This window comes from Hakea prostrata, chromosome 4, assembly GCF_041222555.1.
Source record: "Hakea prostrata isolate BN-2017 chromosome 4, UWA_Hpros_2, whole genome shotgun sequence".
NCBI classification, from domain to species: Eukaryota; Viridiplantae; Streptophyta; class Magnoliopsida; order Proteales; family Proteaceae; genus Hakea; species Hakea prostrata.
Genome location: NC_142603.1, coordinates 12,761,840 through 12,781,357, shown reverse-complemented (window position 1 = coordinate 12,781,357; position 19,518 = coordinate 12,761,840). Strand labels below are relative to the sequence as shown.

Sequence of the window (19,518 nt, the reverse complement as noted above, 5' to 3'; positions counted from 1 at the left end):
AGTCACTAAAGAGGCATCTAGTATCACTCACCTCACCTGTTACTCAAATAAACACCCTTCCCTAACAGGATAGCGAGGTTAGTTTGCTGAGATGCTAGCCTTGCCTTCCTTACTCAACCCATTCTTTCTACTTTCTGCTTCTTCTTCTTCTTCTTTTTCAACTCCCATAGAATTCCCGGTTGCAGCTCCATGCAGGAAAAGCAAACACGTCACATCCCTCAGACTGGTTTTACCACAATTAAAAGCGAGGGCTCTTCATGGACAGAGAGCGAGTGCGGAAGACGAAAACTTGAAGGAAGAGGAGGAGTTCAAAGTGTTGACGGCCCTAAGAAGTGACTATAACGAAATATTAATTGTGGATACACCCAAAACCAGGATTCTGCTTCTTGACTCTACCCGTTAGTTCACTCGATCTTACTCTCTTGCAGGGACATCCATAGCATTGCTAGTATTTCACAAAAATTTCGGCTTAACTTGATCTGACTGTGTTGCAGACAACATTCATAGCATTTATAATAGGGCAGAAATATGGACAGGTGCATATTGGGTGAGTGAAGGTATTCTTTTCTTCAATAGTTTATTTATTTATTTTGTTGTTCTGTATCCAATAAAATGTCACCTAAATATGACCCCTGCAACTGTGTTTTATGCACAACCCATCTGTATCGGAAAACCTTGCATTGAATCACTCTTTCTCATTTTCTGTTCATGCTTTTTTTTTTTTTTTTTTTTTTTGGGGGGGGGGGGGGGGGGGGGGGGGGGGGAGCAAAATCTATTGATTGACTTTTGCCTTTCAGATCCCCTTCCCATTAAGGTTATGCCTGATTTTTAATGATGTTTGTGAGTTTACATAACTCCCACCAAAGAATGCCCTTAATCTTGAAGTTAAGAACAGTGCTGCTAATACTCAGACACTGCAATATGTATTTGAAATGTTTTCAAGGTGAGACATCTAAATTTCTTAACCTCATATTGCAGCCATTTGGGGAATAATGCTGTTCAATCCATGTGGTCCAATGTGAAGGAGAGCCTCTCGTCAATTATGTGAATGATATATTGCTTCAGTTTATCATATTAATCATACTCTCTCAGCCAATTATTTTTTACCTGTTTTAGCCACTTATTCCCCTGTTAATCTGAGACACGTCATTTTAAATTGGTGTTTCCATGGACTCGTAGACCTCTTGGTTTCTGTTTCCACTTGATGGTCCATGTCACCTTCATGAACCAAAGCCTCTATAAACTGTTGATTCATAAAGGTGCTGGCTGGTCCCAACAATTAAAACATTGTTTAGACTTCATGGTCTGACACTCTGACTGGGTAGACCTGGGACCTGGGAGTCAAGTAGGCAGATATTGCAGGTACATGGGGGGGAATAGCATAACAAACCCATTGCAGCAAGCACTGGACGAACTTAATTGTTCACATATTGATGTTTTATGTTTTATCTAACTATAAGACATGTCACATTATCCAAAACAGACTGCTCAGACTGTTGGACCACCAACTCTCATTTGGATGGTTTGATATTGAAGGCAATAATTATTCACCATATAGGATGTTGTTACTACCTCTGCATATTCTGTTTCACTAGTATATCTATTATTTACAATTGCAAGTGCTGCAAATTAAAATTCATTACCTCAGCTATGGCCTTGTAACTCAGGACGAGTTTGTAAGCTTGCCGGCTATTGTTCCAGAAGGCCCTATTGCGATCTTAGGTTTGGTAACTGACATTCTCACTGTTCTGAAATATCCTTTCTACTTGGACTTAAAATGTTTTTTAATTTCTATAATGGATAAATAAATTATTGTGTTTATGGATGTTTAGGGTGGTGGAACTGTAGCTCATTTACTGCTGAATCTATGGCCTTCATTGAGGCTTGAAGGCTGGGAGATTGATCAGATTGTAAGAAAAATTGCATCTAAATTTAATTAGATTGCTTCTTCTTGTTTTGTGATTGGAAAGTTATTATTTAATTTTCAGTTTTTGGATCTCCACATACCTTAATTACATCAATTGATCTTGCTGAAGGGATGTAGTGGTCTTAATCCATAAAAGCTATTTCTGACTATTTCATTGGTTTTTGAAAATATGTTTTCTCTGGGAAGAAGAAAGATAAGAAAGAACTTAAAATAACAGATATAAACAAGTGGAAAACAATGCTGAAGCCTATGGAGGTCCATGGACATCTGTCAACCCACAACCAAGATGCACCCTATCTAACACTCCCTTCAAGCTGGAAGTACACATATCAAAGGCTCCAGTTTTGAACACCAAGAATGGATATCAAATCAGCACCAGCGTCATAGCAGCCAAAGATGCCAGTGAGCATGTTGAACCTCGTAATGCTAGCAATATCAACTCATGCACACCAATCATTAGCAACAGTAGTAGGTAAAATCTCATGTGGAATAAATCCAACATAACCATCAATAACAAACAAAATATGTGGATTTTCCTAGGTTCGAAAACCTTTTCTTGGGCTTGCTATGGGCCACCTAGTGCCTAACTTGGTCAATGTATAACGGCAGTTGCAGACCTGTATGTAAAATCAAAGGGCATACCCGATTGAGTAATGGCATCTTGCTAAGTATCTTATCTTACTATCCTAACTCATATTTCAAGGCAGCCATTTGTCCCTCCTTCCAAGCTAAACCCTTGGTCCATTAAACCTGATAACCATGGCTTCTCCCATCCTGCCATCGCTTCAATTCTCTTCGAGAGGGCCCCACTCCTGGCAAGCTTCATCCTAACAAAACATACTCTTGCTTAAGGCCTCATCCTAACCAAACACTCTCTTGCTTAAGGCCTCATCCTAACCAAACACTCTCTTGCTTAAGGCCCTTCATCACTTTCTCTATTATGTTTGGGGTATCACTCACCCAGCCCACTCCATCCCTTACCTGATCACACCCTAGTCTACTTCTGCACAAATTATTGAGCCAAACCTTTTCCCATCAAAGCCTTCTTCAAAGCCTTGTCCCAACCTCAGGCCCAGCTCTTCACAAACCCGCCTCACTCGTTCTCTAGCACCCTTCTGTGGAGGTGGACTCCATTGACCGTGCTCATCTCAAACAGGTCCTCTCTGTCATCCTTAGGCTTTTGCTAGTTTTGGCTGCCTCCTGCTGTGCTGCATCCCCTTTTTTATTGTCTATTATGGTTTCTTTGAGTTCTTCCAGTTCCTTTTACATGTCTGTGCCATCCCCTCTTACAGGCAGGCTGTGTAATAGACTTCTTGTTCCCCCTCCCCCATTCCAACCCCTCTCTCTCTCCAGGGAAAAAAATTCCTTTGGTAATGAATATTTTATTCTTTCCCCCTCACACACACACACACGAAGGGAAACAAAATGTGCGTGCTTTTTCTTCTGTTTCTTGGATAAGAAATTACAAGGAATATGAAAATCATACCTTTAACATTTCTACACTGAACAATCCTGAATGTGCACTATGAAATTGCCTGTCATCCTGCGTAAGAGCTTCTTGCTTACCATGAATTGGTTTCATGATACTACTACACAGCTGATTGATAAAGCTAGAGAATATTTTAAGCTGTCTGATCTAGAGAAGTCTAATGAAGTTGGTGGTGTTCTTCATGTTCATGTTGGTGATGCACTTTCTTCTTCAGCCATTGTTCATGGTGGATTTTCTGGTAAGGGCTCTGAACTCTAGCAATGCACTGATTTACATGTTTTCTAAATAGCAAATTTTAGGGTTGCAGTCATATGCATCAAACTAGTTATTGTATTTCTATTCTTTTAAACATCATGTTTGTATGTTGTATATTCATGGAGATAGATTTCAATCAACATGCTTCCAAGGCACCTATAATGATTGGTGAATTTACTCAATGTTTCAGGCATTATTGTGGACTTGTTTTCTGATGGAAAAGTTTTGCCAGAGTTGCAAGAGGTATGGCTAGTAATCTCACAGAATGACCAGCCCTGGAACTTTTTGTTACGCTTTTGATTTGAAGCTAAAATATTGGGATACCTCTGTTTTCCCCACAAGTTCATGGATTTATATAGATTCAGGGGTTAAAACTCTGTGGAATGCTGGAACAGTTGTTTATGCATGGCGGTTCCATCTGAGTCTCACAAAAATTTATAATGCTTCCTCTCATCACTTGGTTTTTCTCCATTGGTCGCTTTGTGGCTCATTCTTTGCTTTCAGTTTTTCAGGTTCCTAATAGAGACCCTCCAAACCAAAAAATAGAAAAAAGAATAAGAATGCTGAGACATTAAATGCCTTGAAAGAGGAACAGCCTGGCTCCATAAGAATTTTGAATTGATTATTGTAAAGCTCTTCTCCTACCAAGAATGAAGTGATCGCTAGTTTTTTGAAAGCATGGTAATGTTAATTTTATAACAATATTGTGAAACAGAAAGCTCAAGTAGGGTGGATGTTAGAATTTTTAAGAGACAATGGGACACTGTTTTTTCTACAGATGGAGGAAGAAATGGTGAGGAACTTATGTGGAATACTGCAATTATCTCTGAATGGATATGAAAAAGGAAATAATAACACTCAGGAATCATGTTTAGGGTCTTAATAAGTTGAATGTAGAGGACAAAGTTTCAGGCTGCTGCTAAATTCCTTGTTTCTTACAAACATGCTTTTGATATTTGACTGTGCTGTAATTTTCAAGTGAGAAAAATGAAAGATGTAAAAACTTTTGACTGATTAGTGTGTGAGGTTGAGTTGAAATCTTCATATATATTCTCATTCTTACTGAGCATAACACCCCTCCGCCCCAACCAAAAAAGAAGAAGAAGAGAGAACATCCAAGTGCACAAGGCTCCCACTTTTGCAGGGTCTGGGAGGGAGAAATGTACATGGACTTACCCCCTGTTTCTTGGGAGAGCCTGTTTCCTTAACCATTGCGCCATGGCTCACCCGCTTATTGTTGACCTTGGTAGGATTAACTTTTTCCATGGTAAAGCACTGTTATGAGTTGCTGATGGCAAAGAATTGTAGTTTTCACAATTTAATTGCTATCTTTTGCAGCATGCTGCAATGTTTCCATCTTGATGCTACAATGCCTGAGTGGAAGTTCAGTTTGGGGACAAAGGATGGAGTGTTGTTGTGAAGTCCATTTATAAAGCTGATTTATACAATGTTATAAAAGTCATCCTAACAAGATTTGGTAATAGAATATACCAAGCAAGGTCCATGGACTGTCATAAAGAACAAATTTCTATAGGTGTTTGTTGGGCAATGTTTGGGTCTGTCCTTCTAACATGTGGGTTCTACTCAAAACATGCAGATATCTGAATTCAGTAGGACATCGTAGGAATTCTGTCCTTGGACATTTACTAGGATTTGTGGAAAATTGTGAACTACATAACTTTTGAAATTTCAACTGCAGGCTTTGTTATGTCAATGGAGGAGAAAATAAATATTTGGCTTCTCTTGGATCAGAACTTATTGATGTTCTCGTAGAAAGATAAATGAGAATCCAAAGTAAAAAAAAATTAACAATAATTAACCTTTGCATGTAGTCTGTGTTCTGTGGTTCTTTTTAGTGTGTTTCTGGGACTGCATGGTTTTTGTGATTTGGTTAGCTTAAAAACCCCATCATTTTTGCCTCAATATAATTGTCTGACTTGTCATTTTGTTAGCTTAAACCCACCATTTTGCCTTTATATAATTGTCTGACTTGTCGATGAAATAGAAGATGGTAGATCTTTTAGGTTCTTTTAGTTATATATGTGCACCATATTCTTCTTTCTGAGCTGGATTTTGTGGTAGTTGCCAGGCCCACTGTATTCCATTACTTGAAGAAGTTATTGTTAATTTTCTAGGTTCATATTGGGCCTGCATATGTTGTGACACCGAATTTACAGGGTTTAGCTTCTCACTCAACATATGCAATATCAATTCTTCAAGGCTTATATGCTCGTCTTTTTTCTTGGTAGATAACGTTTAGATGCTTTCTAGGATTTACATTTTAATTGTTGTATGTCAGTTTGCCTAATTGATAGCATTCTTATTTTTCACCTGGGCCTTTGGACTCTATTTTTCTGAGTGCCCCCAATTTTTTTCTATCAAATTATGCATTTCAGGTGTCGACATGGTTGGAAATGAGTAGTAGACTGATGCCTCATGGTCGCATCATGGTAAATTGTGGTGGAAATCATGGTGAAACATCCATCGTCAGAGATGGAGTAATGTCTTCAGAGCTTTCTGCAGATGATGGTGCATGGCTACAGAATCCCACTATTGCTGCACTATGCAAAGCTTTTCCTGGAAATGTATTGCAATTATTTCCTTATATCCGTTTTCTGTATGCAGCCCCATCCACCCCCTGCATGCATGCCTATTTCAATCTTCAATTATTTGGTTAAATATTGCGTAGTTACATTGCAATCTTCTGACATTTAATTTTCTGAGAAATTTGATTCAAAGTAATGGCAATATCGTATCTGTAAGAAGATCACTGATCTGTAATCTGATTGTTGCAGCTAAGCTGGAAGAGAATGAAAAGATCAGATGGGGAAAACTATCTTGCACTTACAGGACCTTTGCCAGATTTAAATGCATGGTCTGCTATAGTCCCTGATCATTTAAGCTCCAGCGTAAAACAATGGAGACCCTGCGGACTAGTTACATAACAAAGCATTGATGCTAAACGCTGGAATAAGGTGGGTATGTACCAGATTCAGATGCAATAGCATGAACATTTTTTTGGCTGAATTGGGAAACATAATGGGTTTACTTTATCGACCAATGCTTCATTTGACTTGAGCAGCATCCAGATGTGGTTCAAAATGATGTATTTTTAAAGGATCATTTTCTTTCAAGTAGACAACACTTGCATTGCCCGACTGAGATTGAAATTTTGACTGAAATGTGTAGGACCAAAGCAAAGTTCCACCAACACCTGTATTTTTTTTTATTTAATTATTATTATTTACCAAAAAAATTTGCTTTTCGCAGTCACCAACACAGATGCTGGTTTTGAATCTTTTAATGACGGCTTAGATTAGATAGATCGGTCAATGAATTTTCTAGAAAATGTCAATTAAGCATGCAGATCTCCACCTACATTTCTTCCTCTCATCTTAAAATGGAGGGTGAGGAACCTATATTTTTCTCACCAAGAAACGCGCCGGAGTTACTCTTTCTTCCTTTCTCTCTCTCGGCGTCAATGGATTCACATAGTGCCGAAGTAGTCTTTGATTTCCCACCTTTCATCAGAATCTACAAGGATGGTCATGTCGAGAGGCTAGCAGGAACTGAAACCATCCCTGCCTCTGCAACCAATCCCAAAACCAGTGTTTCCTCCAAGGACATCATCATTGTACCCAAAACCGGCGTTTCTGCTCGTCTTTTCATCCCCAACGAGCCTTCCGGCAAGAAACTTCCACTCCTCGTCTACATTCACGGCGGAGCATTCTGCATTGAAACACCCTTCTCCCCTACTTACGATGGTTATGTGTCATCTCTAGTTGCAGAGGCTAAAGTGATCGCAGTGTCTGTTCATTACAGGAGAGCCCCAGAGCATCCTCTACCAATAGCCTACGATGATACCTGGGCTGTTCTTGAATGGGTCGCTTCGCATTCCAACAGAAACGGCCCTGAAGCATGGCTGAACGAACACGCCGACTTTAGCAGAGTTTCCATGGTGGGAGAGAGTGCAGGAGCTAATATAGCCCACGACATGGCTCTGCGTGCAGCTGAGACCCCATTAGAAGGGGTGAATTTTGATGGGTTGGGTTTGATTCATCCTTTGGTCTACTGGGAAGAGTCATTGGATCCCAATGCGATTGATGAAGAGAACAAGGCTTTGTTGTTAAAATTGTGGCTGATGGTGTCTCCGACAACCAGTGGCTGTGATGACCCACTGCTTAATCCAGCGACTTGTGCCAATTTGCATAAGTTGGCTTGCAAGAGAGTGATGGTGTGTGTTGCAGAAAAAGATAGGTTGAGATGTGGAGGTCTGTTTTACCATAAAACTCTGGGGAAGAGTGGGTGGGGAGGAGAGTTGGAGGAGCTGATGGAGTCTGAAGGGGAGGACCATGTGTTCCATCTTTTCAAACCCACCTCAGAAAAGGCTCTGGCCATTAAGTGTCGCTTGGTTTCCTTCCTCAACCATGAATGAACTCCCTTAATTGATTTAGTATTTCCTATGATGACTAGGTAGATTCTCTCTCTCCCTGAGCTTGGTTGGGGTCTCCTCTCACTCTCTCCAGAAGAGGCTTGAGGACTTGGGCCATCGATCGGTTATCTATGTTGAGGGTGCCTTGAGAGTTTTCTTTGATTTCAGTTCTTATCTAATCATGATTATCACAGAAATTTTCTCCCCCTCTGTTGCTTTGTTTTTTGGATTCTCTCCTGTGTTTATAAATAGAATATTGGGCAGTTAAGAAATATCACATAAACTTAGCAACAAAAGATGAGGATGTAAGATTGGTACGTAGAGTAAAAATAAGAAGGGTAATTTTCATCTGGACCCCTGAGGTTTGCTCAATGTCATTTTTAGTCCAAAATAATTGAGACTTTGCATCTGCCTCCCCTGTACTATAGAAAAGTCAATTTAAGGATAGATTATCATTTTATGACCCATTTGCCCTTTTTTTAATTAAAAATTTTTATATACATAATCTCCATGTTTATTTTCTTCTTTTTTTTTCTGGTTCAACCATCGCTAATGTTTATTATGGGAAAGTACACATTGTAAACCCTAAAAATTCTTGATCTTTTCCCTCTGTGTAGCGGCCGACGTTTGCAAGGGAAAGTACACAAATTGGAAACCCTAAAAATTCTTGATCTTTCCCTCTGTGTAGCGGCCTACTTCCCCTTATTCTACATCTCTGATTTGGTTAGAAAAATTCATGGTTTCCCCTTATTTGACATCTCTGATTCTCTTCCTCTCCATTGATGGTGAAAAAGTAAAAGGTTCTATAGCAAATTGCCCAAGAAGCTTTTGGAGTCGTTCAACAAAGAACAACTAATCGACAATGGCATAAAGTATTAGCCAACACAACACATAAACCCCATAAGCCATTAACCTGCTCAAATAATTGTCCATTGATTACAAAAGAGCATTAGAAAATCTTCAAACGGTAAGAAATAGGAAGTTCTTTTTGGTTTCTCTTTCCTTTTTCTAATTAGTTTGCTTCCAGATTTGTTCAGTTAGAACTCAAATGGGGAATATGTTGTTTTTTCAGGTCCATACAGGAAGATGCATTTGAAGCTTGGAATTTCCACTGAAAATGCGTTTGAATCCTGAAGCACAACTACTGTTGAAGAAATTTTAAAAAAAAGGGAATTTCTTCGATCTGGATCCTCAAGTTTTTAAATTATTCTTCGATCTGAATCCTCAAGTTTTTAAAATTATGTAAAAATTCAAATTAAAAAAAATAAAGGGCAAATTGGTCATAAAAGTGATACTTTGTCCTTAAATTGACTTTTTCCATAGTACAGGGGAGGTAGATGCAAAGTCTTAATTTTTTTGGACTAAAAATGACATAGACCAAATCTCGGGGGTCCAGATGAAAATTACCCAAATAAGAAAGATTAGAAGGGGAATGAGAGGCACCTGGACAAATCCATAAGGAAGTCACTGAAGGATATTAAAATGGGTGAAGAAATTCTCATTCACCCACTTATGTATGTAAATTTTAATTTTGGAAATAGGGTTTAAGTTAAGGGTATTGAGTTATTTTAAAATATAAATAGAGATGTAAACGGATAGTGATAATGGTATTACCATATCCTATAATATTTGGACGAATTTAGAGATGTAAACGGATCGAACTTAGATCGGACGGTGGTTTTTGGACGGATTCAGATAATATTTTGATTTTTTTTTTACATAGATTCTTCTAAATGGGTATGAATGCAATTGAATACAAATTTTTGACTACTTGTTGACATCTTTACCATTTCACTTGTGAGCGTTAGTATTGAACTTAAGAATTTAGCAATTTTGGTTTTTATTTCAGTAGAAAATCTAGAAAATATTTATCGTATCTTAAGTAAAAGTTTATAAATATAAGAAAATAAATCCAAATAAGTAACTTAATTAGATAAGTTCATCAAATGGATAATAATTGGGAAAGGGGTATTACCATATTTGCATCCTATTAGTAATTGGATGGATTTGGATATCCTAAAAAAAATACAGATGCAAAATTGAAAGTAGATTTCGATTATCCATTTACACCCTTACATATAAGGGGTATATGATCATACATATAAGGGGTATTTTAGTCATAGTGAAAAGATATTTGACTTCTAATATCAATTGTAAAGGTTCTCTGACAGTGTGGACCTATTTGTAAATTTATATAGTTGAGAGGTTCCATAGTATCATTGCAAAAGATAACCTTTGTCCTTTCTAAGGAAAATTAGAGACTCTGATGTTGGCGTCATCAATTTAGAATGTTTATTTTCGTGGCTCATCCATTTTTCTCATTAGTTAGGTAAGGAGATGATTTACCAAAAAAATAAAAAAGGTAAAGAGATGATTAAACTCAAATTACACATGATTCTTTAATCCCATTTTAGGTGGTCACCCCCAAAAAAAAAAAATGATCCAGTCAAGATTCAATGATATTGAAAAGATAAAGTTTTTTTTGACCAAAAAAAGAAAAGATAAAGTTTTATTTTCTGTTCAAACTGACAAAGAATCAAAGAAGTGTTGAGGTTTTACTCAACTTTTACATAGTCTATAATTCACCAAAGAATTAAGAAGCAGCAATACAACAAGGAATCTAATTATTTCCAAACTTTAGTGTTGGGTGATCTTTGCCGACGAAGCGTCCTTTCATTTGAGAGCAATTTCGCAAACCTGTTCATAACAAAGAAGATAATCAATCAATGAATTTAATTGAGATGCGATAAGATGGTGATAAAAAGACATGAAATTGACTTACTTTTTAAGAGCTTCTGCATTAGTACCACCATTATTAACAGGTTCAGTGACACCAGATTCTAAATTCACCCTTGAAACTGGTTTGTTCAGTAATTCCTCGCCAACCTTCACAAGGTTGTTCAAGTTTTCTTTGGTAGCAATATCAACTGAAGATATAGTCCCAGATAGTGTATCATCCTGAATTTCCATTGGATCAAAGAGACAAAGAGCACAGTTAGTAATAATTCATGGAAATTATAATTTATCTAAGATAGATTCATCTGTGTGCATGGTACATTACCTGAATCCGTAGGTAATTATTTTCAGAGTGCAAAGCTTGAAACACAACACCAAGGTGGAGGTCAACCATGTCTCCACTTGCTTGATAGAAGGTATCCACTAATGGTGTTGATCCATCATTAAATAGCCAATTCATAGAACCCCACTTTGCTGCATCAATGGCATTATATTTTTGTTCTATCTTTGCCACACCAGTTCCTATGGAGATGACAAGGTATCGACCATATTCCATGGGCTTGATAGGGAAGAAATCTGGGTTTTTCTTAATCACCTGCTTGGTGATCTCACCAATTGCACACAAGGCCTGTAACCATATAGGAAAAAGAAAACCCAATCAGCTTATAATTAATCTCACCATGTATTCATCCAATCAAAAAAAACAACCATGTACAATGGAAGGTAGAGGTGGGCTTTTGGCGTAATGGTGGATGTAGGTCCAAGGTCAAAGCATTGAAACAGCTTCCCAACAAAAACTGTTTGGGTAAGACTGTGTTGGAAAACTACACCTCCGGCATGGACTCCACTTGTGTGGAAGCCATTGACACCAACTTCCCCCTTTGTATAATAGAAAGTTTTTGATAGGAAATGAAATTACCGGATTATTTGCAGCAACACCACCATCAGTAAGATCAAATTCTCTTACATTCCCATCTTTATCTTCGTTCTTAAAATAATAGGTGGGAAGGTACGTTGGAGCTGCAGAGGTGCCAATACATATATCTGAAAGCCGAGCATTCATTGTGGGATTATTGATAACCTGCATGAGAAGGATTACTAATTCGTCATGCCCATAATAAATCTACTTGAACTAACTAAGAGAGAGGGATGGAAAGAGCAAAAATAGGGACCTCATAGGTTGAGAAGATGATAGGCTGGAGCTTCTTGATATCAAATGTTGGAATGACAGCAGAGGTTAAGGTTTGGTTCAACCTCCTATCTCCTAGTTTCTCCCTTATAATGCTATGTAGATATTTTCCATCATACTTGGGTCCATTGAACATCTGTCCAATTGAAGAAAATAGACCCCTGTGACTCAATAGAAAGAGAAGGAATATGGTTTAGCTCTTCAGTTGCTAAAGATAAAACTAAGTCATATATATTTCTCATTTCATTTTGTTTGATACCTTTGCTGTGGGAAAATTTTAGGGCAGTGCTCAAGGTAGAAAGGCTTGATATCTTTGGCAGCAAAGAGAGGACGATTGTTTTCATCTGGGGCCGTTAACATAGCTGTCACAAGACCGCCAGTACTTGTTCCTGCAATTACATCAAAGTAGTCTGCAAGCCTTGCATCCTCACCATCCAGCTCCTGCTCATATGAAAAATCAATGTAACTTAAGTGCTTAAGATCAATAAAACCCACAAAGGTACATGCATGGATGGGTCAGGATTAGTTTATGATTATGAAATAGACCTGAAGCTGGGATTCGAGGAACTCGAGAATGGTTGCTGGAATTATTCCTCTTATACCTCCTCCATCAATGCTGAGAACGGTAATTAGATCTCCAAAGGTGGGAGGTTGTATCTGAAGAACAGATGATAGTTTTCTCTCCATGAGGAATGTGATTCAGAGAAAATAGCAAGTGAGAAAGTGAGCTAGCTAGCTTCAGATATTAGAGCTTTATTATACTTGTAGTAGTAAGAAGGGATTTGATCGAAGAATATTGTCTGGTAAGAAAGAGGGAATGAAATGGGTATTTATAATTGATCTTTCGTTTGATGATGGAAGGATGAAGAGGATGGAAGAACCCAACACGAATGCGTGATGAAATTAAATTTTGCAGGCAGGCGGCTATGAAGGAGTCCATGAAACGCCCTCGTGGACTTCAAATTTTAGAATAACCAGTAGATAACAAGGCACCGTGTTTAAACGTGTTATTTGGATTTTGGAACGTTGACGAGAAGAGCACGAACCAATCAGACCAGATACCTAATTTTCCCCTCGTAGCCGACTTGTTTTGATTCGGTCTACTTTGATTTCATTTGCCCTTGACTTATCCATGGCCTTGGTAAAGGGGTGCAAATTTGTCCCCCCTGAGTTGCCCTGATTTTGAATATGGCTAGGATTCAAGACTCTTATCCTGAGGTCTTGGACACTTGTTCGATCCGTCTTTGATTTCTTGGTCCTGATTTTGGCTTTGATTCTAATTTTGATTGGACTGGCATTTGGCACTAGGTTTGGATATGAAAAAGCCTAGTTTGAGCCAACCCTATTGCGCTCTTAGCCATGATTCTATGCATTAGCTTTGATTTTGGTCTATGCATAGGTACTACTGTCAAATTCAATACTAGACCAGTTCTTGTGTAAATACCCTATTTCGATGTCATGAACTAAAACCATGGTCATTGCGACTTCTATTGAGAAATTTCCTTTGCCTAGCTAGTAACGATCTTAACTCGTTGTTGTAGTGTCACCATCCCTAAGCGCCTAATTAAGTAGTCACTTTTTTATTATTAAGTACACAATCTTAATCCAAGGCGTGAGCTTTGGTCAAGTCTCTACTTTGACTTCTTCAAAATGACAATTGATATGACAATTAAAAAAAATTTAAGGATGATGATGAATGGAATTGATTATGATTATCGTTCACCTAAAAAAGAATTGATTGTGATTATCCTTTCAAAGATGAAAATATATATACGAGATTCCACGTACGAGATTTCCATCGTTGACAAATTAAGCTAGTCCAGTCTATTAAACATGCAAAGGCACGTGCGTTGATTTGATGAAAGGTCATTTTTGTTCATTAATCTAGTTGAGATATGCATATTTTCCTGTTGACTATTGCAAATCCAAGCTATTGCTTTCAAGAAACATTACCATGGATCAACTTGTAGATATCATTGACTGAAATTCGTTTTCAAATTCGTATTTGAGTCCGATTAATTAAGGATATCTAAATCCATCCAATTACATAGAATGCAATATGGTATTATCTTTTCTCATACCATATTTTTTGCTTTCAGTTTTTCAGGTTCCTAATAGAGACCCCCCCACCACCACAAAAGAAAAACGAATAAGAATGCTAAGACATTAAATACTTTAAATTAAAGAGGAACACCCTGGCTCCATAAGAATTTTGAATTGATTATTTGTAAATTAAGCTATTCTCCTAGCTACCAAGAATGAAGTGATTGCTAGTTTTTTAAAAGCATGGTGATGTTAATTTTATAACAATATTGTGAAACAGAAAGCCCAAGTAGGGTGGATGTTAGAATTTTTAATAGACAATAGGACACTGTTGTTTCTACCGATGGAGGAAAGAAAATGGTGAGGAACATATCTGGAATTTAGTACTGCAATTATCTCTGCAGAATGGATATGAAAAGGAAATAATATCACTTAGGAATCATGTTTAGGGTCCTAATAAGTTGAATGTAGAGGACAAAGGCTGCTGTAAATTCCTTGTTTCTTACAAACATGCTTTTGATATTTGACTGTGCAGTAATTTTCAAGTGAGAAAAACGAAAGGTGTAAAAACTTTTGACTGATTAGCGTGTGGATGTTGAGTTGAAATCTTCATATATGTTCTCATCAGAATCTTCTAGGACGGTCATGTCGAGAGGCTAGCAGGAACTGAAACCATCCCTGCTTCTGCAACCAATCCCAAAACCAGTGTTTCCTCCAAGGACGTCATCATTGTACCCAAAACCGGCGTTTCTGCTCGTCTTTTCATCCCCAACAAGCCTTCCGACCAAGAGGGTGATGGTGTGTGTTGCAGAGGCAAAGGGGAAGGGTATTGGAGGCCCTTGAGATCCACATGGAGGTTTGTTTTACCATAAAACTCTGGGGAACTGTGGCTGAGGAGGATGCATGCCGGCTTAGAAGGGGGGGTTTTGGGGGGGGGGGGGGTTTTTTTCCTTTTTTTTTGGGGGGGGGGGGATTAAACACATAATAAGCGATGTAAAAATGGATGAAATCAATGCGATAAAACAAACCGCGAGGGGGGGGGGGGGGCGAAGCGAATAGGTTGACCCTTTCATATACCTCCTGCCATTGATCCCACTAGAGATTGTTTGTAAAATATAATAGAATGATGTAAATGATTTTTTTGAACCCTAGAAACCCCATGATGGTGTCTGGCTTGATGTATTTACTAGGTTAATGTACCATGCGTTTTTCCATAAAAAACATTAACTGTCAATACATTTGAGCATTTATTGACAAATTGAGTTTATGGTCATTTATGAGAAGTAACATTTCACAATAACTCATAACTAATGGTCACTTATTTATGACACCTAGTTATGGTTCAATTTCTAAATTGTAATCTTATCCCAATCTTGGATCGTAACTTGTGAAACATGACAAAAGAGAGTTGGAGGAGCTGATATGGAGTCTCAAGAGGAGGACCATATGTTCCATCTTTTCAACCCCACCTCATAAAAGGCTCTGGCCATTAAGTCTCGCTTGGCTTCCTTCCTCAACCATGAATGAACTCCCTTAGTTGACTTAGTATTTTCTATAATGACTAGGTAGATTCTCTCTCTCCCTCGAGCTTGGCTGGGGTCTCCTCTCACTCTTTCCATGAGACGCTTGAGGACTTTGTGCCATCGGTTATCCATCTTGAGGGTGCCTTAAGAGTTTTTCTTTGATTTCATTTATTATCTAATTAATCATGATTATCAAAGAAATTTTCTCCTCCTCTGTTGTTTTGTTTTGTGGATTCTCTCATGGTGTAAGTTGAATGGTGGACAGTTAAAGAAATATCATATAAACTTAGTTAACAAAAGAGGAGGATGTCAGGATTGGTAAGTAGAGAAAAATAAGAAAGATTAAAAAAGGGAATGGGAGGCGCCAGGACAAACCCATTAGGAAGTCATTGAAGCATATTAAAGTGGGTGCTGGAGAGATTCTTATTCACCCACCTATGCATGTAAGGTTTATTTTAAAAATAGGGTTCAAGTTAAAGGGTATTTGAGTCATTTTAATATATAAGTAGAGATGTAAGTGGATCGGATTGAATGGTGGTAATACTATTTTTGTATCCCATTATGTTCGGATAAAACCTTATGAATTTTTGAACAGATGCAGTTAGATTCGCATGATATTCGGATAGTTGTGTTTGTAAATTGTAAATAGATTCTTCTAAATGGGTATGAATGCAAATTAAATACAAAATTTTTGACAACTGCTGTTGACATCTTTACCATTTTATTTGTGAATGTCAAATTTGAATTTAAGAATTTAGCAACTTTGGATTTTATTTTAGTAAAAAATTTCAAAAAATATTCACATATCTCAAGTAAAAAAAATTATAAAATTAAGAAAACAAATCCAAATAAGTAACTTAACTAGATAAGTTTACTTGATGGATAATAATTAGTCAAAAAGGGTTATTACTATATCCACGTCCTATTAGTAATCAGACAGATTTGGATACCTCTAAATAAATACGAATGCAAATTCGAAAACAAATTTCGATTATTCATTTATACCCCTTTATATAAGGGGTATTTTAGTCATAGTAAAATATATTTGAATTCTAATTATTAATTAAAAACGGTACGTGACTGTCTACCTATTTGCAAACTTATATAATTGGGAGGTTCCATAGTTTCATTGCAACACTTGGGGATGAATATCAAAAATTCTAAATTTAATTATCAGTCTTAAACTTTTAATTCAATGAAAGATAACCTTTGTTCTTTCTAAGGAAAATTAGAGACTCTGATGTTGGCGTCACCAATTTAGAATGTTTATTTTCGTGGCTCATTCTTAACGAATTCTCCATGTATCCATTTTTCTCATTAGTTAGGTAAGGAGATGATTAAATTCAAATTACAGATGATTCTTTACTCCCATTCTTTAATCCCATTTTAGGTGGTCACCCAATTGATCTTGTCAAGATTCAATGAAATTGAAAAGATAAAGTTTTATTTTCTGTTCATACTGACAAAGAATTAAAGAACTGTTGAGGTTTTACTCAACTTTTACATAGTCTATAATTCACCAAAGAATTAAGAAGCAGCAATACAACGAGGAACCTAATTATTTCCAAACTTTCGTGTTAGGTGATCTTTGCCGACGAAGCGTCCTTTCCTTTGAGAGCAATTTCGCAAACCTGTTCATAACAAAGAAGATAATCAATCAATCAATGAATTTAATAGAGATGTGATAAGATGGTGAGTCGGTGACTAGAAAGACATGAAATTAATTGACTTACTTTTTAAGAGCTTCTGCATTAGTACCTCCATTATTAACAGTTTCAGTGCAACCAGATTCTAAATTCACCCTTGAAACTGGTTTCTTCAGTAATTCTTCCCCAACCTTCACAAGGTTGTTCAAGTTTTCTTCGGTAGCAATATCAACTGAAGATACAGTCCCAGATAGTGTATCATCCTGAATTTCCATTGGATCATAGAGCACAGTTAGTAATAATTCATGGAAATTATAATTTATTTAAGATAGATTCATCTGTTTGCATGGTACGTTACCTGAATCCGTAGGTAGTTATTTTCAGAGTGCAAAGCTTGAAAGACCACACCAAGGTTGAGGTCAACCATGTCTCCACTTGCTTGATAGAAGGTATCCACTAATGGTGTTGATCCATCGTTAAAGAGCCAATTCATAGAACCCCACTTTGCTGCATCAGTAGCATTGTATTTTTGTTCTATCTTTGCTACACCAGTTCCTATGGAGATAACAAGGTATCGACCATATTCCATGGGCTTGATAGGGAAGAAATCTGGGTTTTTCTGAATCACCTGCTTGGTGATCTCACCAATTGCACACAAGGCCTGTAACCATGTAGGAAATCAGAAAACCGAGTCAGCTTATAATTAATCTCATCATGTATTCATCCAATAAAAAAAATTTCACCATGTTGTACAAATAGAAGGTAGGGGTGGGCCTTGGAGCAATGGTGGGTGTAGTCCCGAGATCAAGCCATCAAAATAGCCTCCCAACAAAAACTGTTGGAGTAAGATTGTGTCGGAAACTGCACCTCCTGGACTCCACTTGTGTGGAAGCCTTTGACACCAAGTTCGCCCTATGTACGATAGAAGGTCTTTAATTGGAAATGAAATTACCGGATTATTTGCAGCAACGCCACCATCCGTAAGATCAAATTCCCTTACGTTCCCATCTTTATCCTCATTCTTAAAGTAATAGGTGGGAAGGTATGTTGGAGCTGCAGAGGTGCCAATACATATATCTGAAAGCTGAGCATTCATTGTGGGATTCCTGTTAACCTGCATGAGAAGGATTACTAATTCGTCATGCCCATAATTAATCTACTTGAACTAACTAAGAGAGAGGAATGGAAAGAACAAAGATAGAAACCTCATAGGTTGAGAAGATGATAGGCTGGAGCTTCTTGATATCAAATGTTGGAATGACAGCACAGGTTAGGGTTTGGCTCAACCTCCTTTCTCCTAGCTTCTCCCTTATGATGCTATGTAGATACTTTCCATCATACTTGGGTCCATTGAACATCTGTCCAATTGAAGCAAACAGGCCCCTGTGACTCAATAGAAGGAGAAGGATGGTTTAGCTCTTCAGTTTCTAAAGATAAAACTAAGTCATATATATTTCTCATTTCATTTTGTTTGATACCTTTGCTGTGGGAAAATTTTAGGGCAGTGCTCAAGGTAGAAAGGCTTGATATCTTTGGCAGCAAAGAGAGGACGATTGTTATCATCTGGGGCCGTTAACATAGCTGTCACAAGACCACCAGTACTTGTTCCTGCAATTACATCAAAGTAGTCTGCAAGTCTTGCATCCTCACCATCCAGCTCCTGCTCATGAAAAATCAATATAACTTTAGTGCTTGCTTGGAAAGATCAATAAAACCCACAAAGGTACATGCATGGATGGGTTAGGATTAGTTTATGATTATGAAATAGACCTGAAGCTGGGATTCGAGGAACTCGAGAATGGTTGCTGGAATTATTCCTCTTATACCTCCTCCATCAATGCTGAGAACGGTAACTAGATCTCCAAAGGTGGGAGGTTGTATCTGAAGAACAGATGATAATTTTCTCTCCATGAAGAATATGATTCAGAGAAAATAACAAGTGAGAAAGTGAGCTAGCTAGCTTCAGATATTAGAGCTTTATTATACTTGTAGTAGTAAGAAGGGATTTGATCGAAGAATATTGTCTGGTAAGAGAGAGGGAATGAAATGGGTATTTATAATCGATCTTTGCTTTGATAATGGAAGGATGAAGAGGATAGAGGAACCCAACACGAATGTATCATGAACCGGTGCAGCTAGCCGGCCATGAAGGACTCTAAGAAACGCCTTTGTGGACTTTGAAATTTAGAATAATGGGTAGATCATCTAATCCTCAGATAGAAGATTCTGTTTAATTGCATATAAAGCTACGGGAGAAAGACTTCTCAGGTTTAGCGTT

The 19,518-nt window shown here is 37.7% G+C and overlaps 3 protein-coding genes and 1 pseudogene across 5 annotated transcripts; 2 read left to right on the top strand and 2 right to left on the bottom strand.

Annotated features, from left to right (window-relative positions):
- LOC149017971 (uncharacterized) lies at positions 1-6,889 on the top strand. Of its 3 annotated transcripts, XM_089152296.1 has the most exons (8): positions 1-398; positions 495-547; positions 1,668-1,727; positions 1,833-1,910; positions 3,525-3,654; positions 3,862-3,914; positions 6,068-6,256; positions 6,467-6,889. In XM_089152296.1, the coding sequence occupies exons 1-8, from the start codon at positions 92-94 to the stop codon at positions 6,614-6,616; spliced, it is 1,020 nt and encodes a 339-aa protein (XP_089008422.1). In that variant the 5' UTR covers positions 1-91; the 3' UTR covers positions 6,617-6,889. The 3 variants fall into 3 exon arrangements, with proteins under 3 accessions (XP_089008422.1, XP_089008423.1, XP_089008424.1); XM_089152297.1 differs by lacking the exon at positions 1,668-1,727 and having other exon boundaries at positions 6,467-6,888; XM_089152298.1 differs by lacking the exons at positions 1,668-1,727; positions 1,833-1,910.
- Positions 6,890-7,032: 143 nt separating this feature from the next.
- Positions 7,033-8,198, top strand: LOC149017970 (putative carboxylesterase 5 pseudogene; annotated as a pseudogene).
- Positions 8,199-10,629: 2,431 nt separating this feature from the next.
- LOC149017968 (patatin-like protein 2) lies at positions 10,630-19,388 on the bottom strand. The gene is made up of 8 exons (XM_089152294.1): positions 19,011-19,388; positions 18,719-18,900; positions 18,446-18,623; positions 18,193-18,354; positions 17,599-17,901; positions 17,328-17,503; positions 17,095-17,225; positions 10,630-10,712 (listed from the first exon to the last, which is right to left on the bottom strand). Exons 1-7 carry the CDS (start codon positions 19,149-19,151, stop codon positions 17,153-17,155), a joined length of 1,215 nt encoding a protein of 404 aa, XP_089008420.1. The 5' UTR covers positions 19,152-19,388; the 3' UTR covers positions 10,630-10,712; positions 17,095-17,152.
- LOC149017969 (patatin-like protein 2) lies at positions 10,647-12,900 on the bottom strand. The gene is made up of 7 exons (XM_089152295.1): positions 12,575-12,900; positions 12,288-12,469; positions 12,012-12,189; positions 11,759-11,920; positions 11,165-11,467; positions 10,886-11,061; positions 10,647-10,800 (listed from the first exon to the last, which is right to left on the bottom strand). Exons 1-7 carry the CDS (start codon positions 12,713-12,715, stop codon positions 10,728-10,730), a joined length of 1,215 nt encoding a protein of 404 aa, XP_089008421.1. The 5' UTR covers positions 12,716-12,900; the 3' UTR covers positions 10,647-10,727.
- Positions 19,389-19,518: the final 130 nt, after the last annotated feature.

Excerpts from the sequence above, each read along its gene's own strand:
- LOC149017968 (XM_089152294.1), bottom strand. The coding sequence starts at position 19,151 with ATGGAGAGAAAATTATCATCTGTTCTTCAGATACAACCTCCCACCTTT. Across the intron at positions 18,624-18,718 it reads AAAATTTTCCCACAGCAAAG|GGGCCTGTTTGCTTCAATTG; the intron begins GTATCAAACAAA and ends ATTGAGTCACAG. Across the intron at positions 18,355-18,445 it reads TCATCTTCTCAACCTATGAG|GTTAACAGGAATCCCACAAT; the intron begins GTTTCTATCTTT and ends CTTCTCATGCAG.
- LOC149017969 (XM_089152295.1), bottom strand. The coding sequence starts at position 12,715 with ATGGAGAGAAAACTATCATCTGTTCTTCAGATACAACCTCCCACCTTT. Across the intron at positions 11,062-11,164 it reads ATAATTACCTACGGATTCAG|GATGATACACTATCTGGGAC; the intron begins GTAATGTACCAT and ends ATGGAAATTCAG. Across the intron at positions 10,801-10,885 it reads AATGCAGAAGCTCTTAAAAA|GTTTGCGAAATTGCTCTCAA; the intron begins GTAAGTCAATTT and ends TGTTATGAACAG.
- LOC149017971 (XM_089152296.1), top strand. The coding sequence starts at position 92 with ATGCTAGCCTTGCCTTCCTTACTCAACCCATTCTTTCTACTTTCTGCT. Across the intron at positions 3,655-3,861 it reads TGTTCATGGTGGATTTTCTG|GCATTATTGTGGACTTGTTT; the intron begins GTAAGGGCTCTG and ends TCAATGTTTCAG. Across the intron at positions 6,257-6,466 it reads GCAAAGCTTTTCCTGGAAAT|CTAAGCTGGAAGAGAATGAA; the intron begins GTATTGCAATTA and ends TGATTGTTGCAG.